At 37.2% G+C, this 18,421-nt stretch overlaps 1 protein-coding gene across 1 annotated transcript in view; it reads left to right on the top strand.

The window, feature by feature from the left end:
- The window catches only part of Pdgfc (platelet derived growth factor C), a 219,335-nt gene extending 216,256 nt beyond the window's left edge, over positions 1-3,079 (top strand). The window contains exon 6 of the mRNA XM_013029858.1: positions 1,227-3,079. Within this exon, the coding sequence (XP_012885312.1) occupies positions 1,227-1,343 (117 nt within the window). The 3' untranslated portion in view covers positions 1,344-3,079. The remainder of the gene's footprint in view (positions 1-1,226) is intronic.
- Positions 3,080-18,421: the final 15,342 nt, after the last annotated feature.

Genomic DNA, 18,421 nt, shown 5'->3' with positions numbered 1-18,421 from the left:
ATTTGGTCTAGGTAAGAATAACAACTATGTCTCTTAGTCTTTCTAAGTCTTTGTTCACTCGTATAGAAATTAGAGGTAATAACTGTGCATTTTGATTCTTGTGAGTTAAAGTATATGAAAGCATTACTTTTGTTCCTAGTACCCAGTAAGTATTCAAAAAAATGTTAGCTAATTAAGGTCTGATGGAATCACATTCACCAAATGAGGTATGCATTCTCTAGTCTTCTTTTAAATCTTCAAATAAAACCAGTCATAAGATTTGACTTGTGTCTTTGTGGATTAATGAACACTTAAAGCAATGGTAGTGTTTCAAGGTTGCTTCATGAAGTTATCACAGACATGGCAGATAGAGAAGCTGGATGGTTTTGTGTCCTTTAATGTCCTTTGTTCACAGAGTACAAATAACACAACTTTTGAAGCTTTATAATTTCTATTGTAAGCAATAAAATACACTATACTTGAATAGTGAATGACATCAAATACTTCAGATAATCCTCAATAGAATATACAGCTAAATCCTTCTGTCAACAGTATTAAAAGGAAATATGTTTAGTTTGAGTGTCTGTTTTGCTGTATTTCTTACTAAAAATTCTCAGCAATCTGAACTGTGAGCTACTTCCTTTAATAGAGGCATTATTGTTTTGGTTGCCAGACTTCCTTTAACTCTACACAGTGGGATCCAGCTGCCGAAAGTTAGCTGTGAGGCTGATGTCTATGAAGTACATCTAATCCATCTCATCAAGTTTATAGAGGACTTGAAGTGTAGCCAAGAAAATTAATGAGTGGCATAATTGAGCAAGCTCAGCTGCAGGGGATCATGTTTCCCTCCACACTATTCCTGTATTTAATGTATTGCACCAAGTGTAAATATTTGTTCAGTGTGAATAAAGGAATGAGAGGAAGAAGGTAACAAACAGAAAAACAAATTGTGCATCAACAGTTTCAAAATACTTGAGGTAAAAGTTTCTCAAGTATATTTACAGAAGAAAAATAATGACAGTGTGCTTTCAAATTGTTGGCTTTGAAGTGTTCTTTTATAGAACGATGCTAAGACTGTGATTTGGGAAGATGGAGTAATATTTACAAGATGCCTTCACTATTGGAACTTTACAAATCAGATTTCCTTCTTGGGCCTCAAGTTTTTTCTTTGAAATGACACTTAGATATGAAATCAAACATACAGATATAAACAGATTTTTAAGATGGCTTATGCTGTTTTCTTACAGGTCCTTCAGTTGAGACCAAAGATTGGAGTCAGAGGACTGCATAAATCACTCACTGATGTGGCCTTGGAACACCATGAGGAATGTGACTGTGTATGTAGAGGGAACACAGGAGGGTAGTTGTGCCCAATGAGCATCCTAAACCCAGTGCTGTCAGGGGCAGCTTCTGGCTTTGTTAGAAAATTTAGGCATTATCTCCACCCATAATCTCAGTTGTTGGCTTCAAGGACCTTCCATCTGCTCAAGAGGAGTGGAGTTAGGAGTTGTGAAGAAGAACTTCAGAGAAGAGGCCCAAAGGACTAGAGAACAAGTCTGCAAATCATGAGGAAAATTAAAACTAAATGTCTATCGATCACTAGCCACTGACAGAGTTGATGTATTCTTTTTTAACTAGCTACATTCTATATTTTATCCTGTTGTGGCTTAGGTTAATGTCAGTAAAAGAAAAACCTGTACAAATGAGCATCTGACTTATTTACCCTGCTTAACACAAAAACTCATTGTTGTGGGCCTAAAATTATAGGAAATCTAGAATTTTCCCTTTATATTTGCATAAATAAACCAGAATACTCTATGTTCTCTAAACTTAGTTTTGGAAGAGGAACTATGTTGCTACAGTTTAAACTGGTGCCATTGGAAAGACTGGATTTTTCCATACTTCTTATTCAAACATCAACCATTTGGAAAAAGAGACCTTCATTTAGGGTTCAAAGGAGGAGAACCCGAAGAAAAGAAGAGTAGCCTTACCTTCATTTTATTCATAAGTTGGTTCATGTGTTTTAATGTGTACATTTTTATTTTCTTCTTTTGACATTATAACTGTTGGCTTTTCTAATCTTGTGAAATATATCTATTTTTACCAAAGGTATTTAATATTCTTTTTTATGACAATATAGATCAATTATTTTAGCTTTGCAATGTTTATTTTCTAAACAGAATTGTTATAGCCAGAGGGACAAAGGTGATATAAAATATAGTTGCTCTGCCAAAAACATGTATTTTTCCTCTTGTATGGTGCTTGAGCTTAGACTAATCTACATTTTTAAAATATGGAAGTGGAAAATCAAAAGAACTGGTAAATCACAAAGATTTTTGGGAAACGATTAAATTATCCTTTCTTCCATCTCTGCTATCAGGATGCAAATAAACAGCAATTAATGAAAGGTAGACATTCAGATTTAGTCATTATTAATGTAACCTGTCCTTGGGGGAAATAGAAACTTAGCTCAGGAGAACTTAAAGCACTTGATAAAATTGACTGGACGACTTCCTAACAAAGCATGTTGTGCTATAGGAACACATCCTATTTATTGAGATGCTAGGGTTTTTCTTACCTTTGAACTCTGTTCCATACACTTGTATAAATACATTATTATTTTTATGTACAGAAGCATATCCTTTAACTAGTTCACTTATTGTACTCTTTGGCAATTGACATGAAAATTAGTAAAATACTTTGCTTGTAAAATGCGTAATATTGTGCCTAGGTTGTGTGGTGATTCTTTGAATTAAAAATGTATTGAATAATTGAATAAAAGAATGTGGCTATTTTGGGGAAAAACTCGTGTGTGTGTGTGTGTGTGTGTGTGTGTGTGCGCGCGCGCGCGCACGCACACACGCGCATTTCATCTCGTTTAGATTCTGAGAAAATGAAAATGCTGAAATTTTGTGTTACCAAGGTTTTTATTATGCAAAACTCACATTAATTAAAAAGACCATAGAGAAAGGAACTATTTAGAGTCCAAGCCTGATACATCTTCCTGTTATTTTGGAACAGTAATTTTCTTTCCTTCACTGGTCTTAATGATTTCTGATTAATTAAACTGCACCTGTCATAAAGTAACCTGTGACTTTTGTAATAAATTTATTACACGACAACATGAAATTGAGGAAATCTCATCAACTTCTGGCCTTTATTTTTTTTATTTTCAAGAGCAACCACTAAAAGGATTACAAATCATAATTGATATGGATTAGAATAATTTTCATAGCACCCTTCAAGGCATGGCTTCTCAGTTCCAGATGTAAATCTCCTGGTGACGGGCATTTTCAGTACCTGGAGATGGCCAATGATCATATCCAGGTGTTAGCTACAGACTGCCCTTCCAGATCTGTTTTTTTTTTCCTGTGCCTGTTATACCCTGTAATCCTACCCATCCTCTTACCACATGACAAAACAATAAAAAAAATAAGCTTATGATCTTTCTCATTCTCTCCACCTTGTTGATTTGTTTCAGCCTTATAAAAGCATAGCTTAACTATGCTTAATAGACATGCAATCCATTGGCCATTTGCAAGTGTCACTAGCATAGTAAAAACTGAAACATTACAGTAAATGACCCATTGAAGTGTTTAGTATTTCTAACAGTTGCATGGGCTTACCTTCTTTCTCTTGTAATTTTAAAGTTCATCTTTTTGTTTTCTTATGACATGTTGACAGTAACATTTTTCTCTCTAGAGATAGAAATTCTACCTCCCATTGCAAGTGAATAAGTGGAACCAGCAAAAGGACTGCCTGATTCATGACTAATTACTTAGATATCTCATCATATTGATATCTCGGAGCAAACACAATGAGTTGATAACATATGTGTTCCCAATGTCTCAGAAGTCCAGGCAATGTCATTGTCTTGACCACACAGTCTTTATCACATGTAGCTCATCCTTTATCCCTGAATGGGAGGAATGTTTTCTTGGTGGTGTTTGCTTTTACTGTTATAAGTGTTTGTGACTACATTTTTCTGTCTATATCAAATTTCTATTTTCCCCTTTTCATGTAATAATCCTTATATATACTTTGAAATGTAGAAAGAACAAAGTAAGGACAACCCTACACTGAAAATCATGCATTTGTATTTTATTTTCACAGTACCACTGTTTACAGGTGCACTCACTTATACTTGTTATTTGGTTTAAGGAAAGTTAAAAAATACAAGTTCTGTAGTTCATGTAATACCCTGAACTAAAAAAGGATAATGTAAAATCCTGTCTCCTCTGGTATTTTAATCTATTGTAATCATGTATTAGAAATGAAGCAAACTGATGAACACCTTTTACCTTCATAAGGAGAAGGAAAATTGAGATTATAGTAGATGTCTTGGTTGAGCTTGCTAATGCAATGCACTATAGACTATGGGGCTTATAAGCAATAATTTATCTCTCCCTGTTCTGGAGGCTGGAAGTCTAAGATCAAGTTCTAGCATGATCAGGTTCGGTGAAGTTCATTTCAGGCTTGACTGCTGTCTTTGTTGTATCCTCCCATGGTGAAAAGTGAATGAAAGAGTTCTTTTCTCTACCGTGTGTGTGTGTGTGTGTGTGTGTGTGTGTGTGTGTGTGTGTGTATACTACTTCTCTTTTCTCTACCGTGTGTGTGTGTGTGTGTGTGTGTGTGTATACTACTTCCAGGCTGTTTCTTAGCTTTTCTGCACAGGACTAAATTCTCTACCACTTGAGCTACACCTCCACTTCCAGATTTTTACTGGTTAGAGATGAAGGTCTCACTGATTTTCCTGCCTGGCTTCAAACCAAAATCCTCAGATCTCAGCTGCCTGCTGGGATCTACTTTTTAAGGCCATGATCCCATTCATGAGGGCTTCATCCTTATGACTTATCTTCCACAGGTTCCACTTCCTAATACCATCATCCTGGAACAAAGTTTTCACCTTATAGCATTTGGATAGACATTCAATCCTTGCAGTTGATCAGTTACTTTCTATCCTGTTGTGACTGGTCATCAGATCTCCTTGACTCTCGTAGTTGTGTCTATTGCCCCATGTTTGAAGCTGCTGCTCTAATTTGGCCTTTCACTGAGATTCAGACCTGACTTGTGGCCTAACTCTTGTCTGATCTGCCCTCTGCACTGCCTTTCAAGTAAATCTGATTGTGTAACATCAGTTGAAGTTTCCCAGTGGAACTCCAGGAGATTACATTTTAATCTTTGTATGGCACACAAAATCCTTCATAATCTCATTGTTTACTACTTTCTGTTCATTTTACACCCTCATGCCTAACATCACTCCAGTGAATTCTTGAGGTTTCCTAAGAATGCAGTATTGCTGAACATTTGCATGCAGTACTCACCTTGCTGTCCTGGGAGTACAAATTCTGGTGTTACCTACTCATAACTTCCTCTCTTGTTTCTTTCTAAATGCCCCATTCTCTGGAAGGTTTTCCTCTTCCTTTCTATTTACCCCATGTCACAGGAAAGGTTCAGTTATGACCATTGTCATGTTTTATTATGATTATCTTCCCTCATTTTGATTTCCATTAGATGCTTGCTCTATTGGGAATCTTTCCATGAATCAACCCCTCTTCCCCCACTGCCTTAGCTAGAGATTGAATCAAATTGAGGATCAATAACAATTTGCATCAATGAATAAATGAAATGACTATACAAATGAATAAGTTATTAGTGTAATACTAATACGGCATCAAAATCCCAGAGTTTCTAAATGTTTCTGAACATCTGCTATAAAATACAAGACTTAGTAGATGGAAGCTGGCTCCTATAATTAGTCCAGTCTTCTAGTTCTGTTGAAGTACCTGCCAACACACCTAGAACATGTATATAAAAACGCCCATTCCTCATTGTGCAAAATCATATTTTTTTTAATAATCTTTGAGACTTTATGTTCTAGTCAGTGATTTCCCTAAGAAGTCCACCTTAGACTATAGTGTCCCTTAAATTTGAGATGCATGAATTCATTTGTTTGCTTTTTATATCTTATATACTATCACTTAAATTTTCAACATATAAAAGTCTTCAATTGTAATGATGAAATCAGTAGTAGATGACTCATTATCTAATCATTTACCTATTTTGACTTGTTTTACATAATCAATCATATAACATATAGCTCTATGGCATACTTATATTTTCCAGAAACTAGCAATCTAGCAATATCTCCAAACCCCAGACTTCTAAGCTATGTATACTTCGTTCTTCTACTTTCTCCAGTCACTGGGTTATTGAAATGATAATTATACTGTTTGTCCTATCTGAATCACTTCCCCCCTGAGTAATTATACCTTTTGTACACATTTGAAGAAAGCATTTGCACTTTTACCTATTCCTGGTCCAGTTACTTTCCTGATTGCTAAACCAATAAAAATAAGTCATATTCAGAAAAAAAACTAGACAATTTAACGATGAGCTTTATCCTTTTTGTAGGGAATGTGTAGCTTAAAAATAATGTTGAAAACATTTTAAGTTATAGTCATGATTCTAGATGGCTTTTTTAAATAAATTAATAAGTTGTTTTTAAATATTCATTTGGAAATGCAAGAAAGCCAGTATAGCCAGGAAATTTTGGGAAAGTAGTATAGAGATACAGGATCCCACTTCCCAACTTCAGCACTTACTTTCAAGTTATAGTAGTGTGATGAGGAAAATAATATTAGACCACAAATACATAGGATATAATTGAGAAGTAGAAATAGACACTACATTTACCATCACTTGACTTTTGACAAGAGTACCCAGGCAAGTCAATGGTTAAAGAATAGCTATCCTGCTGGGCACCGGTGGCTCACGCCTGTAATCCTAGTTACTCAGGAGGCTGAGATCTGAGGATCACAGTTCAAAGCCAGTGCGGGCAAGAAAGTCCATGATCCATTCATCTACGGAGGGGCATCTGGCCTGGTTCCATATCTTAGCTATGGTAAATAAGGCTGCAATAAACATAGTCATGCTGGTAGCTTTAGTGTAGTCTTGTCTGTGATCATTTGGGTAAATGCCAAAAAGTGGGATTGCTGGGTCATAGGGGAGCTCTATGTGGAGTCTTTTGAGGAACCTCCATACTACTTTCCAAAGTGGTTGAACAAGTTTACACTCCCACCAAAAATACACAATGGAATTCTATGCCTCCATCAGAAAGAATGACATTGCCCCATTTGTTAGGAAATGGAAAGACTTGGAAAAAATTATGTTAAGTGAAGTAAGCCAGGCCCAAAGAAACATAGGTCCCATGGTTTCCCTTACTTGCAATAACTAGTATATGTCTGAGTCAAGCAGAAAAGGTCAGATAAGTTGATGTTAGGGAAATGAACCCTAAGATATGTATTCAAATGTTTTTTTTTCTTTCATGCGATTGTTTTTAACACATAAGATTATTTCTTTGTTGCTTTGTATGTCCCTCCTTCACTGTATAACCCCTGCTTTCACAGTATTTGATGTTGTTATAATTTGTGGAGGGGAAGGGAAAAAACAAATCGTTTAAATAGGGATACAGGTGGACCCATTGCAACAATGAAACGTGCAAGTCGTTATGTCGAAAACGAACAATACAGCTTTGTTGGGGGGGTGGAGAGTTGGGTGGGAGGTTGGGGGAAGATGGGATGGGAAGGGGAAACAAGGGAGGAGGCTACAATACTTGATAAGAAATGTACTCATTATCTTGTCCATGTAATTGTAACCCCTCTGTACAGTATTTTCACAATAATTTTTTTAAAAAAGAAGTGAAACTCTTAACTCCAATAAACCACCAGAAAACCAGAAGTGGTGCTGTAGCTCAAGTAGTAGAGTGCTTGCCTTGAGCTGAAGAGCTGAGGGAAAGGGCTCAGGCTCAGAGTTCAAGCTCCACAACCGACAAAAAAGAAGAGAGAGAGAGAATAGCTTTCCTGACAAATAATGCAGGAACAACTGAACATCCACATGCAAAAGAATGAATGTGCACTTTTTCATTGTACCACATATAAAACTAACCCAAATGAATCAAAAGTGTAAATGAAACTTTGAGGAAGACATAGAATAAATTTTTTATGACCTAGAAGTGATTCTCAGGCACAGCACCAAAAACACAAGGAAAAAAATAAACAGAAAGGTAAACAGAGTATCATGAAAATTAAAATAATGTTTCATAGATCAGATTACATTTCAACCAACTGAAGAGAAAATACTCATACAAGGAAAACATCTTCTTTTGCTTTCTTTCTCCTGGTACCAGAGTTTGAACTCAGGACTTTATGCTTGTTTATCCTCATATTTTTCTGGTTATGGGCTTTTCTGCCCAGATTGGCTTTGAATCTTGATCTTCTGAGTCTCAGTGTCCTGAATCACTAGGATTACAGGTGTATATTGCTTGCAAGAGAAAATATTTCAAAGTCCTATATCAGCACATGGTCTTGTGTGAGAATATATGAAGAATTCTTGTAAGACAATAATAAAAACTCACAAGTGTAAGAAAATGTGAAATTAGAATCCTATTGCAAACTGTGACACTTTGGGGAAGTAGTCCAGCAGTTCTTCAAAAACTTAAAACCCAGTGATAACTACAACTCAGTAATTTAACTCCTAAATATATGCCCAAGAGGGTCAAAAATTCAACACTCAAACGTTCGTAGTAACATTTTTCAGCATAGCCAAAATGTGGAAACTACCTAAATATCCGTCAATTAAAATGGAAAAAGTGTAGTATGTTCTTGCAATGGAATACTATTAGGTCAAGGGAAAAAAAAGTACTATGCCATGGCGCATATGAACTCTGACAGCACAATAAACAGAAACGCTTTCAAAATAGGTGACTTCCTGAATATTCTCACACATGTGAAACATTCAGGACATACAAATCTATAGAAACAGAAACAGAAAATGCATAATTATTGTTTGAAGGTGTTCCAGAATTTTGTGTGTACTTCCTCTTGAAACTTGGGGACAAAGAAGTTGAAAAGGTCCAGAAGAAATCACATATTTGGGGAAATAATTCATCAACAAAGGTATAACTTTTCTAAACAATCCCAGTAGTAATGAAAACTGAAAACACTAAAAAGCATGAAATCATTTGCTAAGCACTTGCTTTTATTACATTAATTGTTCCTTTGTTGTTTAAAAGAAGAGTTAATAATCTCTTACAACTTAATACACATCTTCAACAATGAACAATGGTCCTTATCTTCATTAATTATATTATGAATTTTACAATTGGTAAATATTTTTAATAATATAAAGCCATAGAAAAATCTAATAAATATTTAGTGGAATGTTTTATTTTTGTGTTAATAAACCATTTTATAATACAAAATATTTAGAAAAATTTTCTACATAAATTTGCTTTCACTCTCTCCTGTCTCTGTGTATCTATTTCTCTTTCTTTGTCTCTGTCTTTGTATGTATGTCTCTCTCCTCCCTCTCTGTTTCCCTGTCTTTTTCTGTCTCTCACTCTCTCTCATCTTAGTTTCTCAGACTTGATATCTTTCTCAATCTTTTCCCCTCCCCACCACTTTCCTTTTTTCTAACATGAACTATTTTCATATTTTCTGCCTTTAACTTTTTAATCATTTGCATAGTGCACAATTTATATCCAGACTACCATTTACTTTGATGTAGGAAGAGAGAATTCTAGACCACTTTTAATATTCTAAATCTTCTTTGCCAAACAGAGCTACTGTGTAAGGATTATATATACCTTAATTTTTATTTCCTTTTCAGCAAGGAGCTTGAAAACAATTGGAGGAATGAGACTCCTTTGATAAAGGAATTCTACTCAACCCTCTCTGAAAACATCTTTTATTGAGATTAACTGTGGCAGAGGCATGTGTCCATTCTTCCTGGAGTGGGAAGAGGGGAGATCACTCAGTGCAAAGACCTGAGGCAATGATTTCATCTGAGGCCATCAGGTCCAACTTCAGTTTCCATATCTCAGACACCCCAGAAACCTTTCTCTTCTCCTTACTTATATGGAAAAAAAAGATAACACTGCCTCATTGGACAGCTTCTTTCCTAAGTTAACCATATTAGTGAGAATAGGTACAACTGGTAGAACTGCATCTCAGTGCTATTTCTATAACGGTGGTAGAATGGAAGTCATCCTTAGTATGACAAGCGTCTTCCATAGTTTCCATAGTTTCCTGTCCTCTGATGCTTTGAGCATACAGTGTGTTTAGGATGGATAAGGATCAAAATTCCTATCTCCTAATTCAGTTGTTTATTTGTTTTCTTTTTTCATTTTGTTTTGTTATGCTTTTACCAGTACTGGGGCTTGAACATAGGACTTTGTAATTTTCCTTAGCTTTTTGACTGGCACTCTACACCTTGAGTTAACCTCTATTCCCAGCTTTTTACTGTTTAATTAGAAATAGGAGACTCAGTGTTGTCTGCCCAGGCTGGCATCAAACCAAGACCCTCAGATCACAGCCTCCTGAGTAGCTAATGTTACAAGTGTGAGCAACAGGCGTTGGATTTCAGATGTTAATAGTGGTTATCTTTCAAATCTCATGATAATCTTAATTTCAGATATATCCACAGATTAGTAGGTACAGGTCCTGCATTGAGGGAAAATCTACAAATACAGTAGGATTGCATGAATAATTCATTGACTAAAATTTGATTTGCTGTGTTTTAACTGTGATATGGATCTGTGATTTTGCCCGCATTTAAACGGAGGCAGAAGGACAGAGGCTGAACCTATTTCTACACTCAGCTTCTAAAACCCCTGGGGCCTAAGGACTACTGTGCTTTACTACTGTAAAAAGAAACTCAATGTAAGAAAAAGTTGTGTGATGAAAAGGCTTAATTTGATCAATTTCACACCAAGTGTCTTTAGAAGTTTCCTGGGACAAACAATAATTCAACCAATGAGCTTTGATCATTGTCATGTATCTTGCATGGGTTAATTAATGTGTCTGATCTGCAAAATCAAAATCCTACTAGATCACGAAAAAGCTTTATTTTTACAATGTTTTTTTGTCCTCCTCGAGGAATAAAGGTGTAGAAACTGCTGTGAACATGGCAAAACTCTTGTTGCCCTTTCAGCTGGCATAGTAATAAATCATAGTGATTTTTTTCAAACTGTCTTTTATCCAAAGATACTTAAATACTTCACAAAGATGACTTTTGTGGAAACTTTTTACTCTTAATTTTTCCAGCTGGAGATTAAATCAGGAAGTGGGTATGTGGCATGACTGAATAATTATCCATTATTACACTTAGACTTGCAGAAACATTTGAAAAGGATGATGAGATTTCTATTTAGTGTCTATAAAAACTCTTCCTCCATGTACTTGCATTTGCTTTTAAATTTAATGACACCATTTCCTGAGTAAACAAAGTTTATGCCCTCCTTCCTATAAAACAAGCTTCACTTTTAGTCTAAAGGTGTTCCCAGCACCCATTTATGAAAACCTATACCCTAGGCACCCAGCCAAATCCTAGGAACAAATCAGATTGTGAAATCCTCTACCTTCTACCCACGGATTGTTGCTCTTTCTATCAGACATGATGAAGAACACAAAGAGTCACTAATGTGTCACCTCATCATCCTGCAGTTCATTACAGCTCATCAACTTTTGGGTTGAAGACACTTCGATATAAATGGCTTGAGCCTTCTAGCACAGTATGTCTCCTCAAGTTTCAGGGAGAGGCTTTCTTCTCATCGGCCACCAACATGAGTAAGTTCATCTATAACACTCTTAAAAAGCAGTCTGAAGTTTCATATCTAGGAACTGCTCAATTAATTTTGCATAAATAAATATAGAAGTTAAGCTCAAATTACTTTTTTACAGACTTCTTAAGTTATTGTTTGGGCAATGAGATGATTTATAGCTATTTAATTGTGTATTACTCATAACTGATACCTGGAGAGTATTCAGATAATATTATAGATGCAGATATATTAAAAAAAAACATTGTTGGGGCTGGGAAGGTGGCTCAGTGGTAGAGCGCTTGCCTTGCATGCTCGAGGCCCTGGGTTCGATTCCTCAGCACCACATAAGCAAAAAGAAAAAAGCCAGAAGTGGCGCTGTGGCTCAAGTGGTAGTGTGCTAGCCTTGAGCTGAAGAGCTGAGGGACAGCGCCCAGGCCCAGAGTTCAGGCCCCATGACCGGACCCAAAAAAAAAAAAAAAAGATTCTTTAAAATTCTAAGAATCACCAGCCCAAATATTTCCACCAAATTTCTTATTTTCTAAATAGCTTGTTCATCAAATTTGTATGTAGTATTAAGAAATGTACACTATGGCTCCAGTTAATCAGTATGACTTAAAAATGAGTTTTGAAGTCAGGCACAATGACTCATGCCTAGTCCTTGTTTCTTGGGAGGCTGAGATATATTGGGTCATGGCTTAAGGTCAACTACAGGAAAAAAAATTAAAAAAAAATCCCCTTCTTAACACAAAAAAAAACTAGTTAAAGTAGAAGATATCTGTCATCCCAAATTTAATGGGAGGCTAAGATCAGAGGGATTGAGGCTCAAAGCCATTTCAACCAGAAAAGTCCATGAGATTCAATGCCCATGAAAGGAATCTGGTGCAAGCCTGTAATTCTAAGAACTATGAGAAGCCTAAAATAATCCAACTGTGGTTCAGGAGCATGCCTATGCTGAAAGTAAGATCCTATCCTAAAAATAACCAGAGAAAATCAGGACTGGAGGCATGGCTCAGTGGTAACACACCAGTCTAACAAGTGCACAATTCTAAGTGCAAACCCAAGTACCATAAAAAAAATAATGACCTTGCAGATAAAGACTTCCATTTAATAACTAGGTTTTTAAAAATGATATCTTGAGAGTTACATAGATTATGTCACTTCCTGTTCTCTTTATCTCATGGGTCATTGAGAAATGTGAACTAACATAAATCTTTTGTGATTTCTTCCAGTACTTACATTTACAGCTTTAGAGCAGGGTTTCAGATGAGAAAAGTTTTGTTGAAAGCTTACATTTAGAACTTTAGTAAAAGTACAGAGGAAATACATTGCTCACTGGGGCCAGGATTATGCTGGACAAGTGAAATGATAGATCTTGTCTAGAACTTTACTCATTTAAGTTCTAAACTTTGTAATGCTATGTACATTTTGAGAAGCACTGATCAAAAGGTATCGACTTGTTTCTGTATCTTAAATTTGTGGTCAACCATAATCTCAATATTTATCAGAACTCTCAAATACATATTGATTTGATTGACTTGTAAACAAGGAATGTATGATTCCATTTTGTAAGACTGTAGTAAACATATTTGATAGTACTTAAAACTCTCTTTTTGCTCCTTAGTACCTTCTAATGCTTGGTTCTCCTTCATGATCTTAGCATTGCATTTCAGTTTCATATGTTAATTTCCTGTCTTCACATTCTTGTTTCCTTCTATGTTTTTCTGACTTGAACTCTGCACTTTTTGACTTGAAATACCATCCATATGGCACTCCATTAACTCTTTTTTAACACCCCATCAATGAATGTTCCACTTATGCCAGTTAAATAGAGTACACTTTTACCTTTCTCTTTTCTCATACATCTTTTCATATAATTCTTGGTTAGGTAGACACCTAATTTGGAAGCAACTTCAATATATTTCTCCATCTTCATTGTACATACAGTCAATTGCATTGCTGAGCTGGATGGTCTTTTTTGTACCCAATCCCCATGTTTCCAGTTTATCTAGCTTTGTCTTTCAATGATCAGTTTCTTAATCATGCTTTCTTGTGTCTGATTACACTTGGCACTATCTCTGCCCCTCCTCCAGCCCACCTTCCCCATATTTCCCCCTTTCAGCAGCAAGGGACTCCCTATTTCTGAAAAATGTGTCTTTGCACTACACCTACTCCTTCTTGCTACTAAATCTACTAGTGGTTCACTTCTTACTTCTATGTATTAGCTCAGCTTAGCACCTTCATGGGAGTCCTCCGTTCTGCCTTAAGTGCCCTTTTTCTTTGGTGCAAAATCCCTTTCTCCTTAATCTGTTGGAAGAGGCCACACAGCATGAGGGGTTGTGTTTCACTGAGAGATTATCTCTTTCATCAGCATTGCAGTTGTTAACTTGTATTTTAGTAGCTCTGAAGGCAGCCTTTGCAAATATGTGCCCTTGGGAGTCAAGCAAATGGCTTGCCTGCTCTTACCATTTAAGTTCAAGGATGCTTCTTTAGCACCAGCTTGCCGCAAGGTGAATTTGGATCCTTGCAGAACTGCAGGAAGATTCTCGTGGATTAAGTTGCTAGATATATGTCAGTGATAACCACTCAGAAAGAAAACAGAACTTGCTTGGGTGGAATTATGGGTGAGATGACAGAGAATGCCACAAAGACTTAAGCACATTAACTTCTGGTCAATTTTAGACTTCCCTTCAGTACCATGATCACCTGATTTTCACATGTTCAGATTTTGAAACTTCCCCTCCCCAGTCCTCCAGAGTTCTAAAAACACCAATCTCACTGTATGCTTGAAGGAAAAAAAAACAAACAAACAGAAAATTAAAAAACAAAACAAAACAAAAACAAAACCAAGCCATATGGTTGAGGAACCAACCTCGTTCTGATATTATAACTAGGAAAATAATTCTGCCTAAAACCCTTTACTTAGGTTTCTAACTTCTTATTGAATTTCTGTTGTACTATTTCTCACTTTAAATTTAGTTTCATATTTGTTTCACAAAGTTCACATACATCTTTCAAATCACTCAAGTGAAATTTTCATGTGGATTTCATTTTTTAGCAATTGATGGATATGTGATACTAGCACCTGAATCTCCCTATATAAAGTCTATAACTGAATATAAATTCCAGAAGAGTGTAGGGTACACTCTTAGTATATTTTGCCATTACCTCTTAGAAGTCTGGAATCATGTTAGTAATCTTCCTGTTAAGTTTTTGCATTAATATTGTACAGTAGACATTTTTATGTCAGTAAAGTTACGTAGTTTAACTGAATGGCATCATGATACTCCCAGACATGACTATATAGTCATTTATTTATATCTTACCCTCTGTTAAAATTTTGTTTGTCACATTCTGTTACTAGGAAAGCTTTGAACCTGCTGATGAGGTGATAGTGGTAATAAATGTCATGGTGAGCTAATGCTTAAAAAGCATTATGATTGGAGGAGACAAAGATGACAAAGACACAACTGGGGGTCTGACTGAGCTCTCTCCAAGAAAGCCCCAGCAACAAGTCCATGGCTACAGAGTCAGACCAAGTGAGCCATAAGAGTAGAGAGATTTTAGCCAGGGAGGAAAAATTCAGGCAGCCTGCTTAGCAAGAGAGATTTGGGCCTACGCTAGTGGCGGTGGTGGCTGGGACTGTAGCAGCAGCAAAGACACCAGAGACAAGTATACATGGCCTTTCACTCAAGTTCACCACAAACTAGATGAGTAGGAGGGGAAATCCACATCCTGCTGGACACAGATGGACACAGATCATGGACAGTCTGAAAAATGAAGGGAAAGTGTGAGTAGTTCACAAAAGACATCCTCATTCCTTCTCACAGAGTAGCTTCTGGAAGTTACCCTGCCCAGCCCCTACCCAAGAAGAATGCCATCTTTGATACTGGCATAGAGCCTGCCAGAACAATTGAATCAGGTCAGAGAAGCACCATTTTTCAACAAGGCAAAGGAATCAGCTCCACCCAAGGGAAGGTTGCCTTACACAGAAGGAAGAAGCTCCTCTCAGAGAGGACAACTTAACCTGGCTTGGCACAATGAGAGGTGGCCCCACTACTATGCAGTGAACAAAGACATTCCAATGATATAGCAGCTAAGCCTTGAGCTTAGCCAGCTGCAGGAATTCAGAAGCCAAAAGTATGTAAAAATCTCACTGAAAAAAAAAAACAAAAACAAAACTGATTAGGTTGTAAAATCCAAAAATGGAAAGTGGCTCCAGGCTGGGCCAAAAGAGAGTCTCAGGAGCTAGCCCAAATGGGGAAAGCCACTGACTCCAGACACACCACACACACCACCCACACTCAAGCTCACTTACAGAAACTCCAACCTACAGAAAACTGCCACCTCCTTCCTGAGTTACACACAAAGCATATCCCCTCTCCCATTGAGTTAGTTTGGGAGGAGGGACTTCAACTTTGTAAGGCAGAACTTTTATCTGCCTGATCAAACAACCTGATTTGAGAAAACAACAAGCCACAAGGAAAATAGAAGATGTAATTGAAGATTGAAATAAATTCTAAGATTATTTTTTTCCAGTCCTGGGGCTTGAACTCAGGGCCTGGGCACTGTCCCTGAACTTGTTTTGCTCAAGGCTAGCACTCTACCACTTGAGCCACAGAGCCACTTCTCTCTTTTTCTGTTTATGTGGTACTAAGAATTGAACCAAAGGCTTCATGCATGCTAGGCAGGTACTCTATTACTAAGATCCATCCCTAGCCTCAAAATAATTTTTCTTAAACTTGGGGGCTGGGAAGTTGGCTTAGAGCTGGGAAGGTGGCTCAGTGGTAGAGTGCCTGCCTTGCATGCATGAGGCCCTGGGTTCCATTACTCAGCACCACATAAACAGAAAAAGCCAGAGGTGGTGCTGTGGCTCAAGTGGCAGAGTGCTAGCCTTGAGCAAAAGAAGCTCAGGGACAGTCCCCAGGCCCAGAATTCAGGTCCCATGACCAACAACAACAACAACAACAAATCTTGGGCCTCTCTCTCTCTCTCCCACCTGTCTCTCTTCTCCTCCTTTCCCCTCTTTCTCTCCCTCTTTATCTTCTTTCCTTCTCCCTCTTTCTCCTCTCTCCCTCTTTCGCTTCCTCTCTTCGTCCTTCTCCTTCCTCCCTCCCTCCTTCCCTCCCTCCCTCCCCCTCCCCCTCCCCCCTCTCTTTCTGTGTCTCTCTGCCTCTCTCTCTCTGTCTCTCTCTCTCTCTCTCTCATCATGGGGTTTGTACTCAGGGCCAGGAAACTGTCTCTGAGCTTTTTTGTTCAAAGCGAGCACTATACTACCTGGGACACAACTTCACTTCCAGCTTTTTGGTGGATAATTTGGAGAGAAGACTCTCAGAGACTTTCTGCGCAGGCTGGCTTCAAACTTCAATTCTAAGATCTCAGCCTCCTGAGGGGCTGAGATCTTAGGATTGAATGTTAGCCACCAGTGCCCAGCTGTCTGGCTTCTCGCTATCCTAACATTTAACACATAGGAGTATGATAGTCCATGCTCTCACTAATCCATTGCGTCGTTGTGTTATTAAGGTTGAAACCAAAGATAACTCCAGTAAGTAGTCATTGATAGGTATTATATACTTTGCCTCAATTATATATATATAAAATTTTTATTGTATTGTATTTTTGGTTGTGGGGCTTGAACTCTGGACCTGGGCACTGTCCCTGCATTCTTCAGCTCAAGGTGAGCACTCTACCACATGAGCCACTGTGCCACTTCTGGTTTTCTAGTGGTTTTTTATTAAAATCAGAGTCTCATGGCCTTTCCTGACAGGGCTGGCTTTGAACCGTGATCCTGAGATCTCAGCCTCTTGAGTAGCTAGGATTACAGATGTGAGCCACTGGCACCTGCTCAATTATATATTTTTTAATAAGTTCTTTTATTGTGAAACTACTGTACAGAGGGGTTACAGTTACATGAGCAAAGTAATGAGTACATTTCTTAACAAGCATTGTTGCCTCCTCCTTTGTTTTCCCTCATCATCCCTTCCCTCCCACCTCCACAACTACACTCCCCTCCATCCCCCTACCCCCACCTAAATTGTAAAATTCATTTTACATATATATATATACATATATATACACACACACACACACACACACACACACACTGGAATTCTATGCCTCCATCAGAAAGAATGACACCCCATTTGTTAGGAAGTGGAAAGACTTGGAAAAAATTATCTTAAGTGAAGTAAGCCAGGCCCAAAGAAACATAGGTCCCATGGTTTCCCTTATTTGCAATAACTAGTATATGTCTGGGACAAGTAGAAAAGATCAAAATCTATCTATCTATCTATCTATCTATCTATGTATATATATACATATATATGATCAATTATATTTTTAATCCTTATAATAACTCTATTAGCTAATAGCTCTGTTGTGATTTTGAAAAAACATATTGTTATATTAATAAAAGATATCAAACCACAAGATTACTATGACATGGAAGATCATGTGTTTAGTCATTTGAAAACATACCTCATGGATATTTTGTAGTTTTAACAGCACAAATTATCTTTCTGGCACATAGTAGTTAAGGAATAAGTAAATAAGCAAATGCATTCAAAATGATATTCTTTCCTCAATTTTCTGAGCAAACATGTGTCATTGGGATTGGAAAGAATGAAAATCTAGTGGGACACTTGGCTTTGGGAATAATGCAAAATTCAATTGGCAGAGATAGAGTGGAAGATTAGAGGCTGTTTAGAAACAAATACATCCATTCAAGCCACTGACATGCTTGTTTAGAATTCCTTCAATCCCTCACAAATCAGAATTGTCTCTAGAGCTGTAGGGAAGCAAAAAAAGGGCTGGTCGCCATTCACGGTGACCTTGAGAAATCTC

This window comes from Dipodomys ordii, unplaced genomic scaffold (genome assembly GCF_000151885.1).
Source record: "Dipodomys ordii isolate 6190 unplaced genomic scaffold, Dord_2.0 Scaffold123, whole genome shotgun sequence".
Classification (NCBI taxonomy): Eukaryota; Metazoa; Chordata; class Mammalia; order Rodentia; family Heteromyidae; genus Dipodomys; species Dipodomys ordii.
Note: the sequence above shows the minus strand (reverse complement) of the source record. Positions and strands in the feature narration are given on the sequence as shown.